The sequence below is a fragment of the Fundulus heteroclitus genome, chromosome 22, assembly GCF_011125445.2.
Source record: "Fundulus heteroclitus isolate FHET01 chromosome 22, MU-UCD_Fhet_4.1, whole genome shotgun sequence".
NCBI lineage: Eukaryota > Metazoa > Chordata > Actinopteri > Cyprinodontiformes > Fundulidae > Fundulus > Fundulus heteroclitus.
The window spans coordinates 24,600,770-24,621,523 of NC_046382.1; the positions used below are offsets into that span (position 1 = coordinate 24,600,770).

General features: G+C 40.9%; 2 protein-coding genes across 11 annotated transcripts in view; both read left to right on the plus strand.

Moving 5' to 3' along the window:
- Positions 1-239: 239 nt before the first annotated feature.
- Positions 240-11,676, plus strand: anxa11a (annexin A11a). The gene is made up of 15 exons (XM_036126672.1): positions 240-377; positions 2,899-3,126; positions 4,485-4,567; positions 5,372-5,605; positions 5,745-5,832; positions 6,411-6,505; positions 6,802-6,915; positions 7,040-7,130; positions 7,511-7,590; positions 7,714-7,770; positions 7,935-8,028; positions 9,672-9,767; positions 10,515-10,573; positions 10,805-10,927; positions 11,037-11,676. Exons 2-15 carry the CDS (start codon positions 2,901-2,903, stop codon positions 11,094-11,096), a joined length of 1,500 nt encoding a protein of 499 aa, XP_035982565.1. The 5' UTR covers positions 240-377; positions 2,899-2,900; the 3' UTR covers positions 11,097-11,676.
- Positions 11,677-19,396: 7,720 nt separating this feature from the next.
- The window catches only part of dlg5a (discs, large homolog 5a (Drosophila)), a 101,644-nt gene continuing 100,286 nt past the window's right edge, over positions 19,397-20,754 (plus strand). For 6 of the 10 annotated variants that reach the window (XM_036126665.1, XM_036126670.1, XM_036126667.1 and 3 more), the window contains exon 1: positions 19,397-20,173. In XM_036126665.1, coding sequence (XP_035982558.1) covers positions 19,870-20,173 — 304 coding nt within the window. In that variant the 5' untranslated portion in view covers positions 19,397-19,869. The remainder of the gene's footprint in view (positions 20,174-20,754) is intronic. The other 4 variants (XM_012880534.3, XM_036126666.1, XM_012880535.3 and 1 more) reach the window with 1 other exon arrangement.

Below are 20,754 nucleotides of genomic sequence, written 5' to 3' on the forward strand. Positions count from 1 at the left end.
CGCCTCACTGTCAGGCACGGAGGTGGAAGGCTGGTTATGCGATTTTTTTTTATTATATAGACATTTATTTATTTTTAATTCCATCCATCTATCTGACGGATTTATCTGATAAAGACGCGGACATCGCGAGAAGACGACGATGTATACTCTCTCCCACGATGACGTCGTAGCAGCTGCTCAGCGTGGCGTAAACAGTTTTGCTGTTGTTATTTATGGTTGAGTCAGAGCTGCGTCATGCCAGAGATGGGCGTGTCCCCCCCTCCTCCTGACCATGAACGGAAAAACGCGTCTCCACCCATTAGGTTGACACTTCTTGCTCTGTTTCTCTGCCCCAGCAGCCGTTCGCACTCCAGGAAGAGAACGGAAGCAGACTGAAAGTAAGTACCTTAGAAATTAATTACTCAAAAAAAAAAAAAAAATCCGACATCGCAACCGATGGCGTTATTCTGTACGGAGTAAAGTTTGTTTGCGCGTCGACGGTCTGCGGAGTCTTTTGCTGGCGTCGTGTTGGCCACTCCTGCCCTCTCGGCGCTCATTATTAGTCAGCCTTGCAAAGGAGCTCGTCTCGCCACGTAGTTGCGCCGTACGCCGTGTTTTCTCCCCCCCCTGCCGTGGAGGCTCGCCGCGGTTCCTCCGTGGGTCATATCTGGCAGGCTTCAGCACATGCCTAGGAGACAAGCTTTATGTGCTGGAGCCGTCCGGGGAGGCGAAGGGTGGGGGGTTCAAGTGAACTCGGTTTGCTCGGATCCGTCCTAGAGAGGAGGTGTGGAAAAGGCCCAGGGCTTGTCGTCTCTGCTGAATAATACAGGATTAACGTCATGTACTTGAGCTGGAACAGATTGTACCTGGAGACTGAAAACTTTAACGAAACCTTTAACGTGAAATCTTTGCTCTGGGTGACTCTGAACGCATCTGCTGGGCCTTTGGGCCCAGCAGATGCTGTAATATCAGGAAGGGGGGTCTCGCTTGTAAAGCTGCGGAAGAACAGTAGAGACAGTTGTCAGCTTTATCTCACCTGCTTTAAATGTGCCTATGTATACTGTGGGCGTATGTTAAACGGTGAGATATCTGGGTTTAATGTCTGGACATGCAAAGCTCAGGACTGCCTCTGGTGAGGTCAGTTTTCCCATGGAAAAGTTTACAAGCGCAGGCTTCTCCTACTAAATGCAACTAAAAGGGGGAAACTTAGCTTTCACTCAAATATTTGGACACCAGCTTTCAGTATCTATCTATCTATCTATCTATCTATCTATCTATCTATCTATCTATCTATCTATCTATCTATCTATCTATCTATCTATCTATCTATCTATCTATTAAATAACTGAATACTTAATGACTTGAAAACTAGAGTAAAGTTCCATAAGACAATTTCTCTTTTTGTCTTAAAAGAAATCTAAATTGTAGAGAGCAGTTTCTCCATAAGCAAAACCAAGATCACCCCCCCCCCCCATACTGCATAGCTGTTTGTTATTTATTTATTTGTTCCATATCCCAGATCTGAAGAAGATCAGTTTTTTATGGTCAGGGAAAAGATATATCCAGTGACTTAATAAGGTATCATTGTATCTGATATGAATTAAATGTTCCATAATATGATGTGTTCTTCTATGTTTTTTTTTTTTTTTTATTCTCATTTATTTTATTTTTTGCTCAACAACAAAAAAAGTACTTTTTTGCTTCTTACATAAGGCAGCGCTGTCATCTTGGTCTATCTGTTACATGCCAGGGAATTACCATGTCTTATAATTGTTATAGAACATTACATAACAACACACATTTAAATGTAAAATTTACTTTGTGTGATTGACCAACGTATCTTGTAAAACTGAAACTAAATACCCTAACCCTATTTTATAAATAGACAAAAAGCATCTAGTGAGTAAATAGAGTCCAGCTCTGTGTCATTTAATCATGGGTGAAGTTGTGTGTGGCACAACTGTCAACCTACCAAGACATAAGCGGCCACCTAAACAACCGAGCAAGGAGACCATTTATCAGCCAAAAGGCTCCTGGTGACTTTGGAGAAGCAGCGACAATCCAAAGCTCAGGTGGAAGAGTCTGTCAATAGGACCACTGTTGTTCATGCCAAAAATCTGCTCTTTATGGAACAAGTATCAAACAGGAAGCTGTTGTTGAAAGCGAAGGAGAAGTTTGCCACAAATGTGGAAGAAGGCTTTCTAAATGAGACCACAACTAAAGTCAATGGGCCATATGCAAAATACAGTGTGGTGGAAAAACTAACACTGCACGTCACCCTGAAAACACCTTATCTGCTGTAGAAGACAATGGAGGCAGCATCATACTGTGGGGATGAATTTTTCCTCAGCAGGGTCAGTGAAGCTGGAATCGAGCTGAATACAGGGAATTCCTGGAGGAACGCCTGTTTGAGGCGGCAAAAGACTTGAGACTCGGGTGGAAACTCATTTTCCTGCAGAACCCTAAATTAGAGCGACAATAGGTTAGGTTAAAGCACAGTCATGCGTTGGAATGGCCTAGTCAAAGCCCAAACCTAAAATCAATTTAGGATTTGTGGTCAAACATGAAACTAGCCGTTCACAGATAGTCCTCCATCCAGGCTGACTGAGCTGGAGTTATTTTGTAAAGAAGGGCCAACATTTTTCTAAAGGCGCAGAGCTGTTAGAGACGGACCCCAAATGATCTGCAGATGTGATGGCAGAGGAAGGTGGTTGCTACCAAACACTGACTCGGAGGGCCAAAGACAAATGCATGCCAGGCTAGATTTTTATTGTAAATGAAATGAAAGCCATAGATCCCATCCCTTCAAACTTGGCAATTAAGCACTAGTCTGTGTTGCTCCATCACATAAAATACCTCAAAACACATTAAAGATTTAACATGACAAAATTGGTTAACTGTTCATTTCTATGTTCAAAGCAATGAGCTACCCGGGATACCCCCCTCCGGCAGGCACGTACCCGCCACAGCCTGGGTTTTACCCGTCACAACCAGCTGGCTACCCACCTCAGCCGGGGACTTACCCTCCTCAAACAGGAGGCTACCCTCCACAGCCTGGAGGCTACCCTCCTCAGCCTGGTGCCTATCCACCACAGTCAGGTGGTTATCCCCCACAGGCTGGAGCCTACCCACCACAGTTACCCACAGGTAAGCAAACATTTTCAATGACAATATATATATCGATCGATTAGACGTATATCGGTGATTGAAAAAAAGAAGAGTCAAGAAAAAGTTCAATAGAATAACAATTTTCCTTCCTTTTGCATTCTAGCCATGTAGGTTAATATTACAGTCATAACATCCTCCCAACCAATCACAAACAGTGACCCAGGATCGCTGTCACCAAGCTCCGCCCCCTTCAAAGAGTTCAGAGAACACGACTTCTTTTTTTCTTTTTTAAAAACTTGCAGTATTGGTAAAAAGTTGGTTGATTTAAATCGTTGAGTTTGAATTCAGTGTTCTTTATATAAAAATGTGTTTTTAAGCAACCGCATAAAATGCCCAGGGCTGCACTTAAAATATATGTTTTGAATTTGTTGATAATTATCGATATCGATCAATACGATTTATATTTTATCAACATGCATTTTTTCCTTATATCTTCCAGGCCTAGTATGGGCTATAAAAACATGTTCATTAGATTTTTTTGTACATCACACACAGCAGTAAAACTAGCTTATGAAGTGGGCGGAGCTCCGTTTGGGTTGCTAAGTGAATGGCTGGGCTCAGCTGGGGTTGCTAGGTGAGGGGCGGTGCCTGTCGATTGTGACGTAATAATCGGGAGGTCTTGGAATCGTCTTATTTTTAGACCACAACAAAACATTACTTATTACCAAAAATGTCTGGATGTTTTTTAGGAGCACATGGACTGTTTTTACAAGCAGTGGAGACCCAAACGGGAGTACAATGTTCGGAAGTTTGTAGTCCATTTATTCCACTGCAATGTACTTTCCTCTATATGTGTTATTTTCTTATGTCTGTTCATGTAAAGCACTTTGAATTGTCTTGTTATTGATATGTGCTACACAAATAAACTTGCCTTGCCTTCTGCAAACAGGCAAAAGTGAACTTTGCACATGTCCCCTTTGTGAAACGTTTGTGAAGATGTGCATGTTTTTTAATTTAGAGTGAAAATGATCTTTTTATTCAAAATTTAAATAGAAAAAAAGAATTGAGTGCTAAAGGTTTTGGTAGCTTTCACACAGGATTTGTCAGCTAAGTTGTGTTTGCAGGCAACAAGGGTCATGAGACATGACGCGTTGTTAACATGTCCCCCCCTCAAAAGCAAACATATCTCTGCTGTTGCTAAGATGAGGAAATCCTGCAGTCAACTGTACACACAATGCTCCCTTTCTCTGTCCAGCACCCTTACATGAAGTTGGTAAACAAAAAGAAGAGCAATAAATCCACGGAGAAGGATCACTGTCGTTTGTTAGTCATATAATGTCAATTTTATCAGCCATTTATGCCACATGATGCATTTTTATGTTTTCTTTGTGCCGCAGGCTCCTGGGGAGGCGGCCCCTCTGGTGGATATCCCTCCGCCGCTCCTGGCAGCTTTCCCGCCCCTGGATACAATGCAGGCATGGTCAGTTTAGCCCTTGAATATTACTTCAGCACGCATTTCTTCTTGATATACAGTAAACCTGTAACCCAACATGTTCAGATTAATGCACTAAGTATTGCAGTTAGATTGACTGGCACAGGCCATAATGGAAACTGATGCTCTTACATTTAACGGTAAGAATTTTTTTTCTCCCAAAGTACAAACTGTAAAATCCTCGCCGTTGCCGGTTTCCTTGCCAGTTTTCCTCTCAGATTCTGCTGCATGTAAATCAGTCGCGTGCCAAAGTCTCTTCCATGCCTGCGTTTCCTATCAGTCTGACGCCGCCTTTATCTGTCCTCCATTTTGTCCTCTTTGCTTTGTCTGTTTTGGTTCCTATTTTGAGATATTTTAAGATTGCATTTACTTAGCATGGTCTCACTTTGGAGACCTGAACATCATTTAACTTGTTACCCTAAAACAGGAGAAACATTAACCCAAGCTACCTGTTCTATGAGATTAATCTGAGATAGAAGACATGGATATGTGTTCCTGAAAAATGTAAATGTAATGTGTAAAATGCAAATTCCACAGACGAAACCACTCCAAATAAGGTGTGTGCTGCTATATGTTCTCTGCGCAGAATAAAACGTTATTACTTTGGATGCCAATCTTTCACAGGGCAACCAGATCTCTGCTGGCATGGGGCCGTTTACTCCAAACCCATCCATGTTCCCCCAAGCACCTGGGGGGTACCCACCTGCTCCAGGGGGGTACCCACCTGCCCCCCATGTGGGAGGGAATGGTGCCCTCTATCCTAACCTACAGTCATATGGCCTGTACCCACAGCCAGGAGGCACCATGCCCCAACAACAGTATCCTGCGATGGGCTTCCCTGGCCAGCCAGGACAGACAATGCCTGGATACCCCCAAGCACCGTCACCCAACCCGCCCATGCCTGGCTTTGGAGGAGCACCAGCACCTATGCCAGGCTACCCGAATGCCCCGTCACCGAATCCATCAATGCCGGCATATGGAGGAGGAGGAGGAGGGGGAGCCATGCCTGTAGCTCCAGCCGTCAACGTAAGGAATGCAAATAATGACATTGCCTGAAGAAAAAAATCTATCTCTGTGCTCTGCTTGTTTGTTGCATGCAAAAAAAATTTTAATTGATAATAATAAAAAAAAAACTATTATCTTGGTTTGTGTACTTCTACATCAGAGAGGATTTAGGGGAACAATCAAGGACTTCCCTGGAGCTGATCCACTGAGAGATGTGGAGGTCCTCAGGAAAGCTATGAAGGGCTTTGGTGAGTTTTTCTGGGCAGAAAACCGAATAACACTGATCCGTAGATTAAGGCGTGCTTTTAGCCTTACCTGCAATAACCAAAACATATTGTTATAGATAGGTGGGCTCTCTGTATGCACGTGGTGCACTTTATTTTCTTCTTTCTTTGTGTACCAAACCCTGTAAATAAAACCTCGACCAATTGCTTGCTATGAACACTGTAAAGTTGGACTATTTTTTCCTCCTCTTCTGTTCTTTTAAGAATATTGAAAAAAATGGAAAAAAATAAAATAAAACAAATATATATATATATATAAAACATGGTTACATTATCATTCATTTAGTCATGTTTTAGACTTAATTCATAGTAGCTATTCAATTCAATAACCTTTTTTACCTTTTTAATTTAGTGTAAATTTGGTTTAATGAGTTGACTTAATTTAACATTGATGGCTATTATTATTATTATTATTTGTTCTATTCTTTGCAGTTAAAAATTATGCATTAAGTACAGATGTTACTTTAAAACTAGAATACTAAATGCCATTAGGCCACATTTTTCTGTCTGTGCCTAACGCTACATTTCAAAACTGTCTGCAGGAACTGACGAGCAAGCCATAATCGACCTTCTGGGCAGTCGCTCCATCAGGCAGCGAGTACCTTTATGCAGAGCCTACAAAACGTCCTACGGAAAGGTGGGATTTCTGTTTGTGGTCATAATTATGGGGCTGTCCTGTTGTTTATTTCTCTTTCTTTTGTTATACCTCATACCTTTCTGATTTTGGAATAGCCTACTTTAAAAATTCCAGTAGTTGACACCGTTTACAAACATAGTAACAGACATGGATCCCTGTGCAGTGGGTGGATATCGGTGACTAGTAGACATCAGCTGATGGTGCCAACGGGGAAACGGAGCGGGGATCAGATAACCTTTAAGTTCTCCCAACATGTGCTGGTTGTAAATTATTCCAAACTCTTGTTCTATCTCCAGGATCTGGTTAAAGATCTGCGTTCAGAACTCTCTGGAGACTTCAGGTCCCTGGTCTTGGCCATGCTGAAGAGCCCGACTGAGTTGGACGTCTCCGAACTCCACGATGCTATGAAGGCAAGTGCTCCGATACGGGACACCCAGGAGCTTGCAGATGACTCCACTGGTTGCAGGTTTTAAGCGGATCTTCTTGAAGACAAAACAATCTAATGTTCTGTTTGTTCTGCTGTCTCCCCCACAGGGAGCTGGAACCGACGAAGCCTGCCTGATAGAGATCTTGTCCTCGCGCTCCAACGCTGAAATCAGAGAAATCAACCGGCTTTACAAAGAAAGTGAGCTGCATCAGGACTGTGAATGTGCTGCTTTCTAATAGTACAACTGTGAACACGTAAAGGCATCACGCCAGGTTACTCACAGGGTCCGAGTCACTGCTTGTATCAGTCTTGGGGTTCTAGAAAGTAAACCCAGTTGAGCTTTTTGTCTGAATGGAGTCCACAATGAGTATTTGTTCAAGTAAGTGGGAGAAGGGGAATGAATGAATGAATGATGGAAAAATGACATGATAGATGACCAAGACGGAATCATTTTCAATCTTTGTGGACAAATATTCATCATCAGCCAGGAACCACTTCTGCTTATAATAGCTACTAGTCCTATTTATTTAGTCATTGTAAATTGTTTGTCCTTATCATCTAAATTCTTCTTTTTTCAGCCTATAAGAAATCTCTGGAAGATGCCATTAAAAGCGATACCTCTGGCCACTTCGGCCGGCTCCTGATCGCTCTGTCTCAGGTACAGCTTTGTCGCAGACGACTTCCTTCACTATCTTGCGTATCTTTCAGCTGCTCTGTTGCCCCAGCTGTGACATATCTGCTCATTGTGTTGCTGTTTTTTTTTTTTTTTTGTACCTCCCAGGGTAATCGAGATGAAAGGGAGAACGTTGACGTCTCCCTGGCTAAACAAGACGCTCAGGTGAAGTCTGATCTCACGTTGGGGATAATTAGTGTTTAGATACACCGCATGAATCTGCCAAAAGATTACTGCTTGCTTCCTCCTCTGTCTGATTGGTCAGCACTACAGTTTCCAAAGATGTGGTTCCACATACGAATGCTTTTGTTGTTTTTTGTGTCTTGCAGGCCCTGTACGCTGCTGGAGAAAACAAACTTGGAACAGACGAGTCCAAATTCAATGCCATTTTGTGTGCAAGAAGCAAACCACATCTCAGAACAGGTAAAAAAAAAATGCCTGTAAGAATACAAGTTCTTTGTAAAACATTTAGACGAAGTTACAACCACAAAACTCAGTGGATTTTCTTGGGATTTTTGGAGCTAGACCAACACAAAGAAGTGCTTGATTGTGTAGTGGGAGAAATATAAATCTGGGAAGAGTGGAGTGGTATCTAGCCCTCTTTAATCTGATATCCCTAAAAGTAGTGGTTTACATAATTAGAATGAGTTATTATCTAATGAATAGTGGCGAGCAGAAAGGTGGTTTACAGGTAATTAAAAGCGGGACAAAGCAAACCTGCTAAGAACGTGCACCAACCAGAATTGAGCTATTTCTTAAAATAGGTTCCACACTTTGGTTGAAATTCATCACAAATAGAATAGTGTAGTGCAGCTTACTTCTCCAGCCTGTGGAGCAGGGGTGCCGAGGTTCAGTCCTTGGGGCTACTATTATGCACCTTTTCAATCCATCCCTTCTCCAGCACGTCAGAATCAAATGAAAAGCTGGGTAGTAACCTTCAGCAAAGCTGAACGGTGTCCCGGCGAGGTAATTCTGCCATGTGATCCAGGTTTGTTGGAGAAGGGATGCTCCCGAGGCCTGGAGTCAGGCCTGGAGTGGAGTATTCCTTCCCTGCCTTTAATTACGGTAGGTGTTTTTTTTTCGACCGCAGCATGAAAAGCACTCGACTCTTGCTTATCAGCAATTTATCCATGGTTTGTTTCAACTCCGTGTTTTAAGTCTTGTCATGAGCCACGCTTTGTGCACATCAAGGCTGATTAAAACTCTCACCTCTGACGCAAAGGAAAATAACAGTCCGCCAGGCCTGTTAATACTTGAGTCGTTTCATTATTGCAATTTATCTGTCAAAATCTTGGCTCCATGATGTCTGGCTCTTTCTGTCGGGCCCATTTCTCTGCTTTTAGAGTAGCGATCCATTTGTTCCCGGTAGTCGTAATTCTCAACCTCTGGGTCAGAAAATCTAATTGGAACGGGTGCAGACGAGTCAGTGCAACAGGATTGTACCCAACTATACATTCATGATTTATGTAACTTTTAGTCCGTCGTACACAGGTGCTACCTTTCAGTTTTCATCAGACAAATGTTTCGGCGCTGTTTATTTGCACAAAATACCACCTAGAACAGCGTTATTGTCATTGCTATTGTTTTAACAACAGTACGAGCGTCCATGTTCTTTCCTACTTTCCTACAGAGGGAAACTGGAATTGCGAAAAGCCGGAGATTACGCAATCTGCGACTCGTTAGTTCTGACCTCCCAGGAAAAAGGAACACACCATTAGAGTAGTGATTTTTTTTTTTTAGTAAATGTGACAAAGTCGGATGTTCAGATTTCCAACTGCAGGCTTTGAAAAACACAAATGACCAAATGGAATTGTGTTTTGTCATATGGCATATAACACATTAACTAAATTCCTAATGAATTTACTAGAAAAGTGCAGCTGATTGTGATAAATTATACTTTAGAAATATGGACTCTGAGTTACTAGTGTGACATATCGCCCAAATAAATACCATATAGGCATAAAAACGTGATCTGTTTGCATTTCTTAAATCTGCAATTTAATGGCCGTATTACTGATGTATTTCTGTGTGTGTGTGTGTGTGTGTGTGTATGTGTGTGTGTGTAGTGTTTTATGAATACCAGAAGATGTGTGGCAGAGACATTGAGAGCAGCATTAGCAGAGAGATGTCTGGAGACCTTGAGAGTGGCATGTTGGCAGTGGGTAAGAACGGCGCCTTCTCATGGGTTCAGTGTGTTTTATTGTTAGGTTTGCAGCACCTTTTTATAAAGACGGTATTCACGCTTTTCCTCATTAATTATAATAGAAAACTGTCATAACAACATATTTGATGCAACAATTATCTGTTAAAATGGCTGCACGCATGTTATGTTCATTACAGCTTTGATATTTTGCAACGTTTGAACCACTTTTGATGTTTAATATGTTGTGGAAATGCTAATCGCATTAATCTGTTTTCTTCTTGATTTTGCAAACATTTCTAAGGGTTGTGGTGCGGTAATCGATTTCAATTTAGGTATTAGAGTCACAGACTTTATTTTTACTGTATTCACTGCTGTGTTTATTTTCTGGTGCTGTTGGTTTGTGTCATTTTACTTTATTAGACATGTTTTAATTTTATATATATGCATATTTAAGGGATTTAAGGTAAAAACTACATAGTCCCTCAGTGGAACAGTATAGCCTACCAGATGCATGCTTGTTAAAGGTAGAATAAGCGCCTTAAAGCAGTATTTTTCAAACAAAGACGGTTTCTCCATTAGGCGTTTCACCTGTTTTCCGTTTTTACCTATTTTTTTCTTATGATTTCTACCCTGAGCTAAATATTTTGCTGTGTTTCGTTTGATGTGTTTTTTTTTGTTGTTGTTGTGTAGTTATGTCTTTGTTGCATCAGTCATTTTGTTTATTTCTTTATGTTTAATTGCTATTAACTGATGTTTCTGTTCGCAGTGAAGTGTATTAAAAATACACCAGCCTTCTTTGCATGGAGACTTTACAAGTCCATGAAGGTAGAGCAAATATTTATTCTGGTCTCTGTACATTAAAGGGAAATCTCAACTTGTTAAAGTGTCATCCATCTACATAAATCATCGAAAAGAAATTTTAGTTTCACTTTTTTTTTTTTTAGTTGGAATTACCAAAATAAATGTACTTTAATGCAATTGTAATTCAGTTAGCTGTGCCTATATGGATATTTTGTGGAAACTCATCTAAATATGTGTACCTCTGCACTCTTTTAGGGACTTGGGACTAAAGACAGAACCCTGATCCGGATCATGGTCTCCCGTTCAGAGGTCGACATGCTGGATATTCGTCAGGAATACGTTAAAAACTATGGAAAGTCGCTGTACACACACATCCATGTAAGAGTCTATCATCATTCAGACATGTTGTAAAATATTGTTTGTTTAAAAATGCAATACTTTTCCCAGACGCATCTCTCAATGAATGTCTTATACTTCTAATTAACAGGGAGACACATCAGGGGACTACAGGAAACTGCTGATAAAGCTCTGCGGTGGCAATGACTGAAAGGCGGACACAGCCTGCAGCAGCATACGAGAAGTCTGGGATATTTACAGCGTTAAAATGCTTCTATGAATACAATGTTTCTGCCTCCTTTGTATGAATTATACCCCAACTACATATCTGCACTCTATGCCAATGCTTCTAATGCTACGTTTACATGGTTGTTTTTTCTATGCATATCTTTTTATTTTTTATTATTTGCTATATATATTCACAGGATTTTTGAATTGTTTATTATAAAATATATATATATTTTAAAAATTTAAATCCAAATTGTGGCTATATATATATTTTTGAAGAATTTTTATTACAACATTATAAATGTTCATCACCTGGTTTGTTAATTTGCAGGAATGCTAAAGTACCAAAGTGCAAGATGATGTTTGCCAATGTCTAATCTAATCTGTAGTTTGTCTGCAGTTACATATTATTGTTTACTATATCTGGGCTGTGTTTGCAGCTGATGTTCTAGTTTGTTCCCAAGGTGCCTGTTATTTTTCTTTTCTTATAAATCTTAGCATGCCAGTTAATAAATTGCAAAGAAAACAGCAAAAAATAAAACAGATGAATAAATGAAACACAATGCGGTGAATGTTTTTTTTTTTTTAAATGCAGAGTTTGTATGAAGCATTCTGGGAAGAGGATTGGTTTAGATCCTGGGAACATTTGCAAAATATCTCAAATGCCAAAGTGAAACTTGGATTGCAAAACGGAGGCTTAAAAAGCCGGATCCAAACCAAACCTTTCAGCACCAACGTCCAGAACAATAGAATAACCATTAAGACACGCACACACACACTGCTAAGGAAAAAGGAGAGCAGCATGTGACAATAACTCTAATGACAGCTTTGAGGTTTCAATAGACTGTCTTCAAATCTTTGAAACTTGTTGAAATGCATTTCCATGGCTACTCAGATGCTGATGGTGCGCCATTGAATATCCCTGCCAGCAGAGGGCAGTGAAGCCATTTTTAAGCTCTTACCATCTCACTAAAAATGTAAATTTCCATCTTTCACACCTTATGGAAAATCCTTTGTCAGCTTTATACTTGTGACTTTGAACAAAAGTTAAAGTGTGTACAGGCAACAACGGATTCGTTTTTTTAAAACCAAGCTTTTAAGATCAATCCCAGGAACCAGTTATTCATTTTTTTTTCATTAGATACTTTACATTTTATTCAGTAAATGAAAACTCGTTTGTCTTTCTTGTGTAAGGCCAACATGTGTGGCTGTGCTTCAAACTGTCATTAAAACATAATAATGTGGACTTCACTTAAAATGCTGTCAGTTCAACACACCTGGCTGTAAAGATGTGCCGCTGCGCCTGGCTGGCTGCAGTAGTGTGGAGGAGGACAGTCAGTAATGTGGGGGGTGGCCGGTGGAGCTGCTGCCTGCTGTAAAACACCTTTGGTACATTAAACAAAGCCAACATGGAGGAGCGGGATTTGGAGCATGTCAGGTAAACAAAAAGAAGTGTATGTGATTACATCAGCGTAGAAAAACTTAGAATTGTGTTACGTGTTGCTAAACTGCTTTTGCTTGTCCTTACCAAGATTTGGGTTGTTAACGATCAGAGTTTAACCACTTGAGAGTTTTCAGGCGTCGAGCTTTTCACCATAAATACAAACTGAAATCCATTCCCTCATTCAGTAGTTATGTAATACAACTAATTACATTAAGGAATAATCTAGAAAGCTGACTTATTGTTTGAAGAAAACAGAATTTTAGAATTTTTTTTATATATATTTTATTTTGTGAAATGAAATGACTGACTATTTTGCATGGTACTGGAGCTGCAATATGCCAAGACGAGTGGGCCCTGAAGAGGAGAGTGAAGGGAGCTGAGAACGTCTCTGAGGTGTTCCTAAACCCGACTGAGCCGCAAGATCAGATGCTACTCACACGCACTTACAGATTTATACTCTCAATGGTCACATTTATCAGGTACGCCTGTTAATTTACCTGTTAACTCAAATATTAAATCAGCCAATCACATGCGCTGGACGGCGAGGCAGCTATAGCCTTGGTGAAGACAACATGCAGAATTTTAAAATAAAGCATCGGAATGGCTAGTAAAGGGGATTTAAGTCGCTTTGAAAATGACATGTTTTTTTTTGCCAAACCAGTTGTTCTGAGTGTTTCAGAAAGTGCTGATCTGAGAGTGTCACAATTGCTCAAATAACCACCTGACCGGCAGAAGACCACACTAGGCGTAATGCCTGTTGGATAAGAACAAGAAGCCGAGGCTACAGCTCACACAGGCTCACCAGAACTGGACATTAACAGGTTGGGAAGTCGCTGGCTTTTCAATGAGCTTTGATTTCTGTGGCAATGGTAGGGTCAGAAGTTTGATAAAACAGCAAAACAGCATGGATTGGCCTGGGTTGCTGGTGTGAGTGTAATGATGTGGAAGATGTTTTCTTGGCATTTATTATGCTCCTTAGTACTGACCTGTTCATAAACCACCTGAGCGCCTGAACATCGCTGCTGACCACTTTCATGCCTTCAATGGCGCAGTGTGTCCCTTTCCTGAAGGTTCCTTCTAGCAGGAGAACTCACTGTGTCACAAAGTTGAAATCATTTCCGACTGGTTTATTAAACATGGCACCAGGTGCACTGTTCTTCAGGGTCCTCCACAGTGACCAGAACTTAACCCAACACAGTGCCTATGGGTTATGGTAGAATGGGAGATGAGTATCACAGATGTGTAGCTAATGAAGCTGCAGCAACTGTGCCATTATTTCATGTCGGTGTGGACAAAAATCTTGGGGGAATGTTTCGAACACCCCAGGATAAGTTTCTGGGAGTAAAGATGAAGGTTTTGAAATGATTTAGCTGGATTCCAGAACCAGAATCTGACATAAAATCAGTGAGCTAACATGAAAAGGACTGTGGAAAAATAAAGATATTCTCATAACCTGACAGGTTTGGACAATTTACAGGTAGAACAAGATGTGGCATGCTGATACACCCTCTGACCAAAGAAGGCTGAAACAGAATGAGAATGGGCTTCAGCAACATAGTTGTTAAACATTATGCAACCAGTAACTTTTATTTTACATATTGTTTGAGTTTGCAGTTTAAGTTTAACTGTGTGGAGAAATGTTTTTAAATTATAAAGTAATCACCTTTTGACATTATTGATGCTTTTTTTTTGTCACATTACAAAATAAATCTCTGACATTTTACCAGGTATGAGACTTTTCAGAGTCCCTGTATTTCTAACGTTTTTAAAATGCTCTCAGCTTTCACGGGGCATGTACAGTATAATGCTAATTTAACTGGCTTTAAAATGCAGTCCCGTCTGCACAAACCGTGCATAATCCTTTGGTTTTTTTGTAATCTTTAAAGTGAATCTTTATGCACCTTTCTTTATCTAACTATGGCAACTTGTCAAAGTGTGATTAGGAATTTTACTGGAGCGCATAAGATATATCCTGGGGCATGTAGGCCTGCCATAAAATGGGTCTGGCAACGCCTATGCCCTGCCTTCTGTCCTGGACTTGTTTCAGGGCCGCTGCAGGAACAGAGACTCCTCACACCCTCCCATGTGAAATTTCTAATCTGCTGCCATCAGGAAGATGATATGGCAAAATCAACAGCAGACCCACAAGATTGGTGAACACCTTCCTGCCTTAAGGTGTGGAAAACTGAACTGCTGTCAAGCTTATGCACTGTATGCTTTCGCACATATTTTGTGTGTTTCGTAAAATATACTTGAGGTTATAGTCATCTGTGTTTTATCCACTTGAAGGCAAGGCAAGGCAAATTTATTTGTATAGCACATTTCAGTACAAAGACAATGCAAAGTGCTTTACATGATTAAAACACAGGAAAATAAAACAGAATAAAGCCAAGTTGGAATAAAATGTAGAAACAAAATAAAGGGAACATGACATGCTTTTCAGTTCCTCCTTTTCACATTGAAATCCTTCAGTTGTGGTCTATATAAAGTGGAACTGAAATGCTTTGGTCTGAATTCCTCATTAATTTACCCCCACGTTCCCTCTTTTTACCCTTGTCCTGAGGTGTGTCTGAGAGCAACTCGTTTTGGTGCCGTCTCTTTAAATCTAAAGTAGGCACTTCACACCCTGTCCCGCTCCAGTTCACCGAGCGTTCCACTCCATAGCATTAGGCCATTCTTGTATGCTAGGGGACGGCGTAATGAACAACCAAACACTTTCACTTAGCCACTTGTAGCTTCAGCATCCTTGAACTTGGACTATAAAATTGTTCCAAGAAATAAAAAAATGGCGAATTCACAAAATTGGTCCAATGGACGTCCATGACCTTGCTGCATGACCTCGCAGCAAATACAGCAAATTGTTAAATAAAATGTAATAGAGAACAGGGACAGACTATGTTGAAATTTTCCGGATTCCTAGAGACTCCAAGTACACAACAAAATTTATTTAAGGGCAAAGTGCCTCCTTTAGATTTAAAGAGATGGCACCAAAAATGAGTTGCTCTCAGACACACCTAAGAACAGGGGGAACATTGGGGAAAGTGGAGGTAATTAACAAGGTATTCAGACCAAAACATTGCAGTTCAATTTTGTAGACACCACAACTGAATGATTTCGATGTCAAAAAGGAAGAACTGAAAATATGGCCCCTTTAAGTGACATTGAATGTAATCCAGTGTGATTTTAAATGCAGTGCAGTACTTGGTTTTGTTACAGTTTTATCTTTTTTTTTTTTTTGCTTTTTTCATTTCGGTTACCTACACTTGAACATGTTTTTAGCTAGAGAGAAACGTTCTTTATTGTATTCTATGAAATTCTGCCCATACTGTTTTGCCTTTGATTGTCGTGCTCTATAGATCTGAGCATTATAAAAAATATTCTGCCTCGAAATAATCCTTAAAACCTTTAGCTTGTGCCAAACGGCATGAACAAACTTATCCTCCTTTTCACAGCTTGTTTTTTTTTTTTTTCATTTGTTGCGAACACTCAGCATATTGGGATTGTATCGTTCCTTGCTTTCTGGCAGGATTTGAATAAAACTGTTACATTCCTGTGATGCAGTGAATAAAAGAGTGAGAAAAAAAGAGTGCACACTGCAGTAATTGTTTTGCCACCCTTAACTCTGACAGCTTTAGCTGAATCTCTACTCCAGCTTGTAATGGAAAAAAAATAAATCTGTAAAATGCAGGGATTCTTTTTCCTTTGAGGCCACCGGGCCAGCATAAGTGATGGATATCCTTGCTGACAGTCGCCTCAATAAAAGATAAGGCTATTATCTCCCCACTTCTAGGCTGACTGATAAACAAATTTTTGAAACCATATTTCAGTGAATAGTCAGGACAGCCAGAAAGAGCCCTTTAGTTGTCTAAATAATAAACACGCTCAAACCCCTCAAGATAAAAAGCATCAGGCTGCCCCTCATTCACATGAGAGTCCTCAGAAACCGGATACAGACTCAATTGTCCAATCTGTGTCAGCAGAAGGGACTCGCTTCCCTTTGATATGAATGAATCGTAATTAATTTTTCATCCAAATGGAAGGCACATGGTTGCGCAAGCTATGCAGCCATCAGGGTAGGGAAAGGGAGAGGGGAGGAGGGGAACGAGTTGCAGATGTCACAATGGGATTCACGGCATGCATGAATAAGGTCACGGTTTGAGAGGTATGCCCGCAGTCGCCTGCCTCTGTGCCAACAAATCTCTGTGTTTCAGCGGCAGACTGGGAAGCAGGGCGCATCTGTCGTCATCGCACTGCGTTTTACAAATCCTCCTAAAATACACATTTCATTTGTCATCCTCATAAATGGCCCGGTTGTTGATAAACGGCGTGCCGCCCTCTAATATCTTATCCCTTCATGGAGACAGAGCACTCTATGAAATTGGTTGCAGCTCAGAAAAGGTGCATAAGCCTGTAGCTGTAGCAGCAGCATTATGCAAGGAATGAATAAATCTCTATTTATGGAAGAAAAAAAAAAAAGCATTTTTCAACGAATAAGATGTTTCATGTGGTCAGAAAGCTGACTTGATGCAGCTCTGTTGGCTTAATCTTTTATTGTTTTACTAATTTATGCCACTACAACTGAGCACTTGGACAATTGCACAGTAGCTAATATGCTTAGCTTTTATAACACAACATATTCAAGTTATGTTCCATAATACATTTACTGACTTGAAGTCGGGACACTCAGCTTTAATTAAACTGCATTCACATCCCAGCTAGGGAAGGATGCAGCTCCTCAGGGAATCTGAGCCCTATTTTCTTCTGTTGAAATGTGACCGGGCAACTGACTGAAAGCGATTTCACACACTCCAGGGTGACCTTTTCTTCTGTTATTTCTTCAAATAAAATGTCTGGATTAGATTGCAGATTTTTAAGATCGCCTTTCAAGCCAAAGCTATCATCATAATTCTCCAAAATAAATAAATAGATAGATTAAAAAATTAATTATGAAAGCATTTTCAAGCAGAAAAAAAAGTTAGAACTTTATTATGTTTTGAATAACCGATGATTATACTTTATTAAAAAGAGTCATGGATTGGCTCCCAATGTTTTAAAAAGCTATGCTTTCAAAACCCCTTTTATTTTCAGCCATACTGATCCTTTACAATTATATCAGTGAGATGCCAGAGGAAGCGCTAGACTGATCTGAATTTTCAGTTCAAGACACACAGTGCTCCCCCTCCTCCACTTGTTACTGCTCACTGCCAGTCAGCTGGCTCATTGAAGCTATAACTACAAGTTGTCTATGCTGGTAATTATGTTATTACTTATTGGTATTGTTGCAATCAAATATTGTAATAAAAAGGAGTTGACCTGTGCCAACTGATGATGTTTGCAAAGCCCAAAATATGATTACATGTTACTAATATGTAACGTCTAGTAGGCCAGTGATTGAGCCTTTTTGTGAGTGAGTGAGTTTTACTTTCAGAGCATTATTTGCTTTTGTAAGGCTCAGATTTCATGCAGTAACATGTTTGCAGGCAAAAACACACAAACACTTCTACGGTCACTTCTATCATCGTTCAGTATGTTCAACAAAATGTCATGATAAACATTTACCTCATTTAAGGGAAAGCTGTCGCAGGAATACTATTGGCAACTATGAGTAGCGAGCATGCTAAGGAGCCGCCTGCAGTTGCATAGTCCATCTTTTTAAGCAGCTAGTATCAAAACGGACCCTCAGGTTAAGAGCAGAAGTACAAACATTTTAACACCCTGCACAATAAGCACTTGAAAACTAGTACTACATTTTGCTTCTGTTTAATTTTCTGTAAGTCTCTGTATAAACATTAGAAATGCTAATGATATGAATAGATAACCAAAACATAATGATAATAATAAATATAATATTCTCCTGACTGATACCTTTGTACCTTGAGTTCCATGTGATCCTTTGTAACCTCTTTCCAAGCTATGGCTTCAAGGTATAGGATACAACAGTGGAAAAGTCAGGAAAATCCCACAAGGAAAGTTGAAGCTTATTTCAAGTCAACCAGATGCAATGAAATCGATGATAGGTGTGAACTCAAGAAGACTGTAAACAGATTGAACAATGCCAACCAGATTATTGAAACTTTATTATAATATGTTTTTTTTTTCTTTCTTCAAAAAGATTTCTTTATTTTACGGTGGAATTGTATTGAATAGATTTGTACTGTATGTGGAAAAATACTTCTGGTGCTTCTTGTTACATCACAAACACATGACATTTTAACAGAGGTGTGCGCACTTGTGAAAGCTGCTGTTAGCTCTGAAGTGGAAACTTGGACATCAGCCCAAACATGTTCCAGTTTCAAGCTTGAAAAGCATATGCTCATAGATGCCCTCAGTAGTCTAGCCATCTGCTATTAGCAATAACAGGCTAACAACATTGTTGCGGCATGTTCACTTAAGGAGGTTGTTTATTAGGCTACTATGTCAATAAAACATTTAATTAGATGCGTACTTTGGGAAACTAAACTGTTTTATTTCTTAGAATCACTACGTTTTACGGCCAAACGTAGCCATTTTGAATTTAGAGCTCTGAGTCAGCAAGGAACCTCTGATTTTCTCCCTTGCATTTAGTTTGAGGAATTAAAAAAAAAAAAAAAAGTTTAAGGAATTTAATTTGAGGAGTAATTGTCTTGGATATAATGAACACGTTCAGCAAAGCGTTTTTAAGATCATCTTAAAATGTGTGTTTTCCTCCTGAATATTATCCTCTCTGTTCTCAGTTTATCCGCACGGGATTTTTTGAAGGCTGGAGTAACGTGCACGCCCATTGAAGAAATGGGCGGGCTTTGTGCCAGGCGCCGCCCTCCTTGCCTTATATGGTAACGTACGGCTCGTTGATTGACAGCGGCCAGCAGCTGCTGAGTTGCTCAGACATGGCGGAGGGTACAGTGTAACTGAGGATCAGCGGCGGAGTTGAGTGAGTTTTTCCCAGCGGTCGAGTTAGCGAAGCGAGCCTGAAATGATACAGAGGGGGAGAAGAACGTGTTCCGGCGACGCGTACGCGGAGGCGACGCAAAAAACAACCGGAACTGCTCCACGTTAGGAAGATGGAAACATGTATCGCTGTTTAGTGCAGTCAACAGCCTTGGGCAACAAATATGGCTTCTTGTGCCTTTTTCAACATGCTATAAAACCCGATTTCCCGTGCAGCCCAATGCCGTGGTGGTTCCGGCGAACTTCTGCGAGCTGCGGCGAGTTCAGTTCGGCTATCGTTCGGTACTTTTGATCGGTGAGGATCCTTAACGTTCACTTGGCCGTCTGGGGGGGTGGGGAGGAGGGGGGGTTAGCTGGGGAAGCTACGGAACTACGGCACACAGCCATGGAGCCAAAGCACAAAGAGTTGCTAGACCAGTGCCACCAGAACTTACTGGAGTCCATAACAGATGCGGACCGGGTGATCGAGCTGCTGATAGTCTCGGGCACTCTGAGCCAGCTGGACCGGTTCGAGCTGGACCAGAACTGCTCGTCCAGCGCCGAGAAAGTCGACCACCTCCTGAAGATGCTGATGAACAAGGAGAGCGACCATTTCCTCGACCTGTGTGTGGCCCTGGAGAAGGCGTACCCTGACCTGTACGCTGCCCTGTTCGGCAACAACGGCGGGGGACCCGTGGACCACTCCACCGGTAAGAGCGCCACGCATAATAATAACAACAGTAATAACGATAAAAAAAAAAAAAGCCTGCCGACTTGGCCACATGCAGCGAATGCAATCTGGGATGTCTGGTGCAAGAAAAACGTGCAAGACCCGAAGCTTGTTTTTACTATCGGCTAAAAACTACAATAAATAGAAAAATAAAAAAATACGTTGATGCGTAGTGATGTAACATATTCCCGTAAGCCGTGTTGCTATAACACCAGATGACTTTTTTTTTTTAACCAGCTGAGAGTTTAACACTTAAGCAGAAGATTCCGATCTTGAGCACATTTTTGCCGAAGTAGGAGTCGAGATCAACGCAGCTCTGTTTTGGAAGGCAAACCATTTTTTTGCACATCCACCACAGACGTTACGGTTTAGCGCCGTACGTAGTCTGTGAGTTGTTGCCATGACAACGGGACTGGACGTCGCTGCTGACACGTTTGAGTCCGCATCCCGAATTTGTCGCGGTTATAGTGATGGTGCGTTCACGTTCAGAACCGCTCTCCGTTTCCGGTTGGAAAGGGAGGATGATGTGTTTGTGGAGCGGGTCCACCAGTGGCTTAGAGG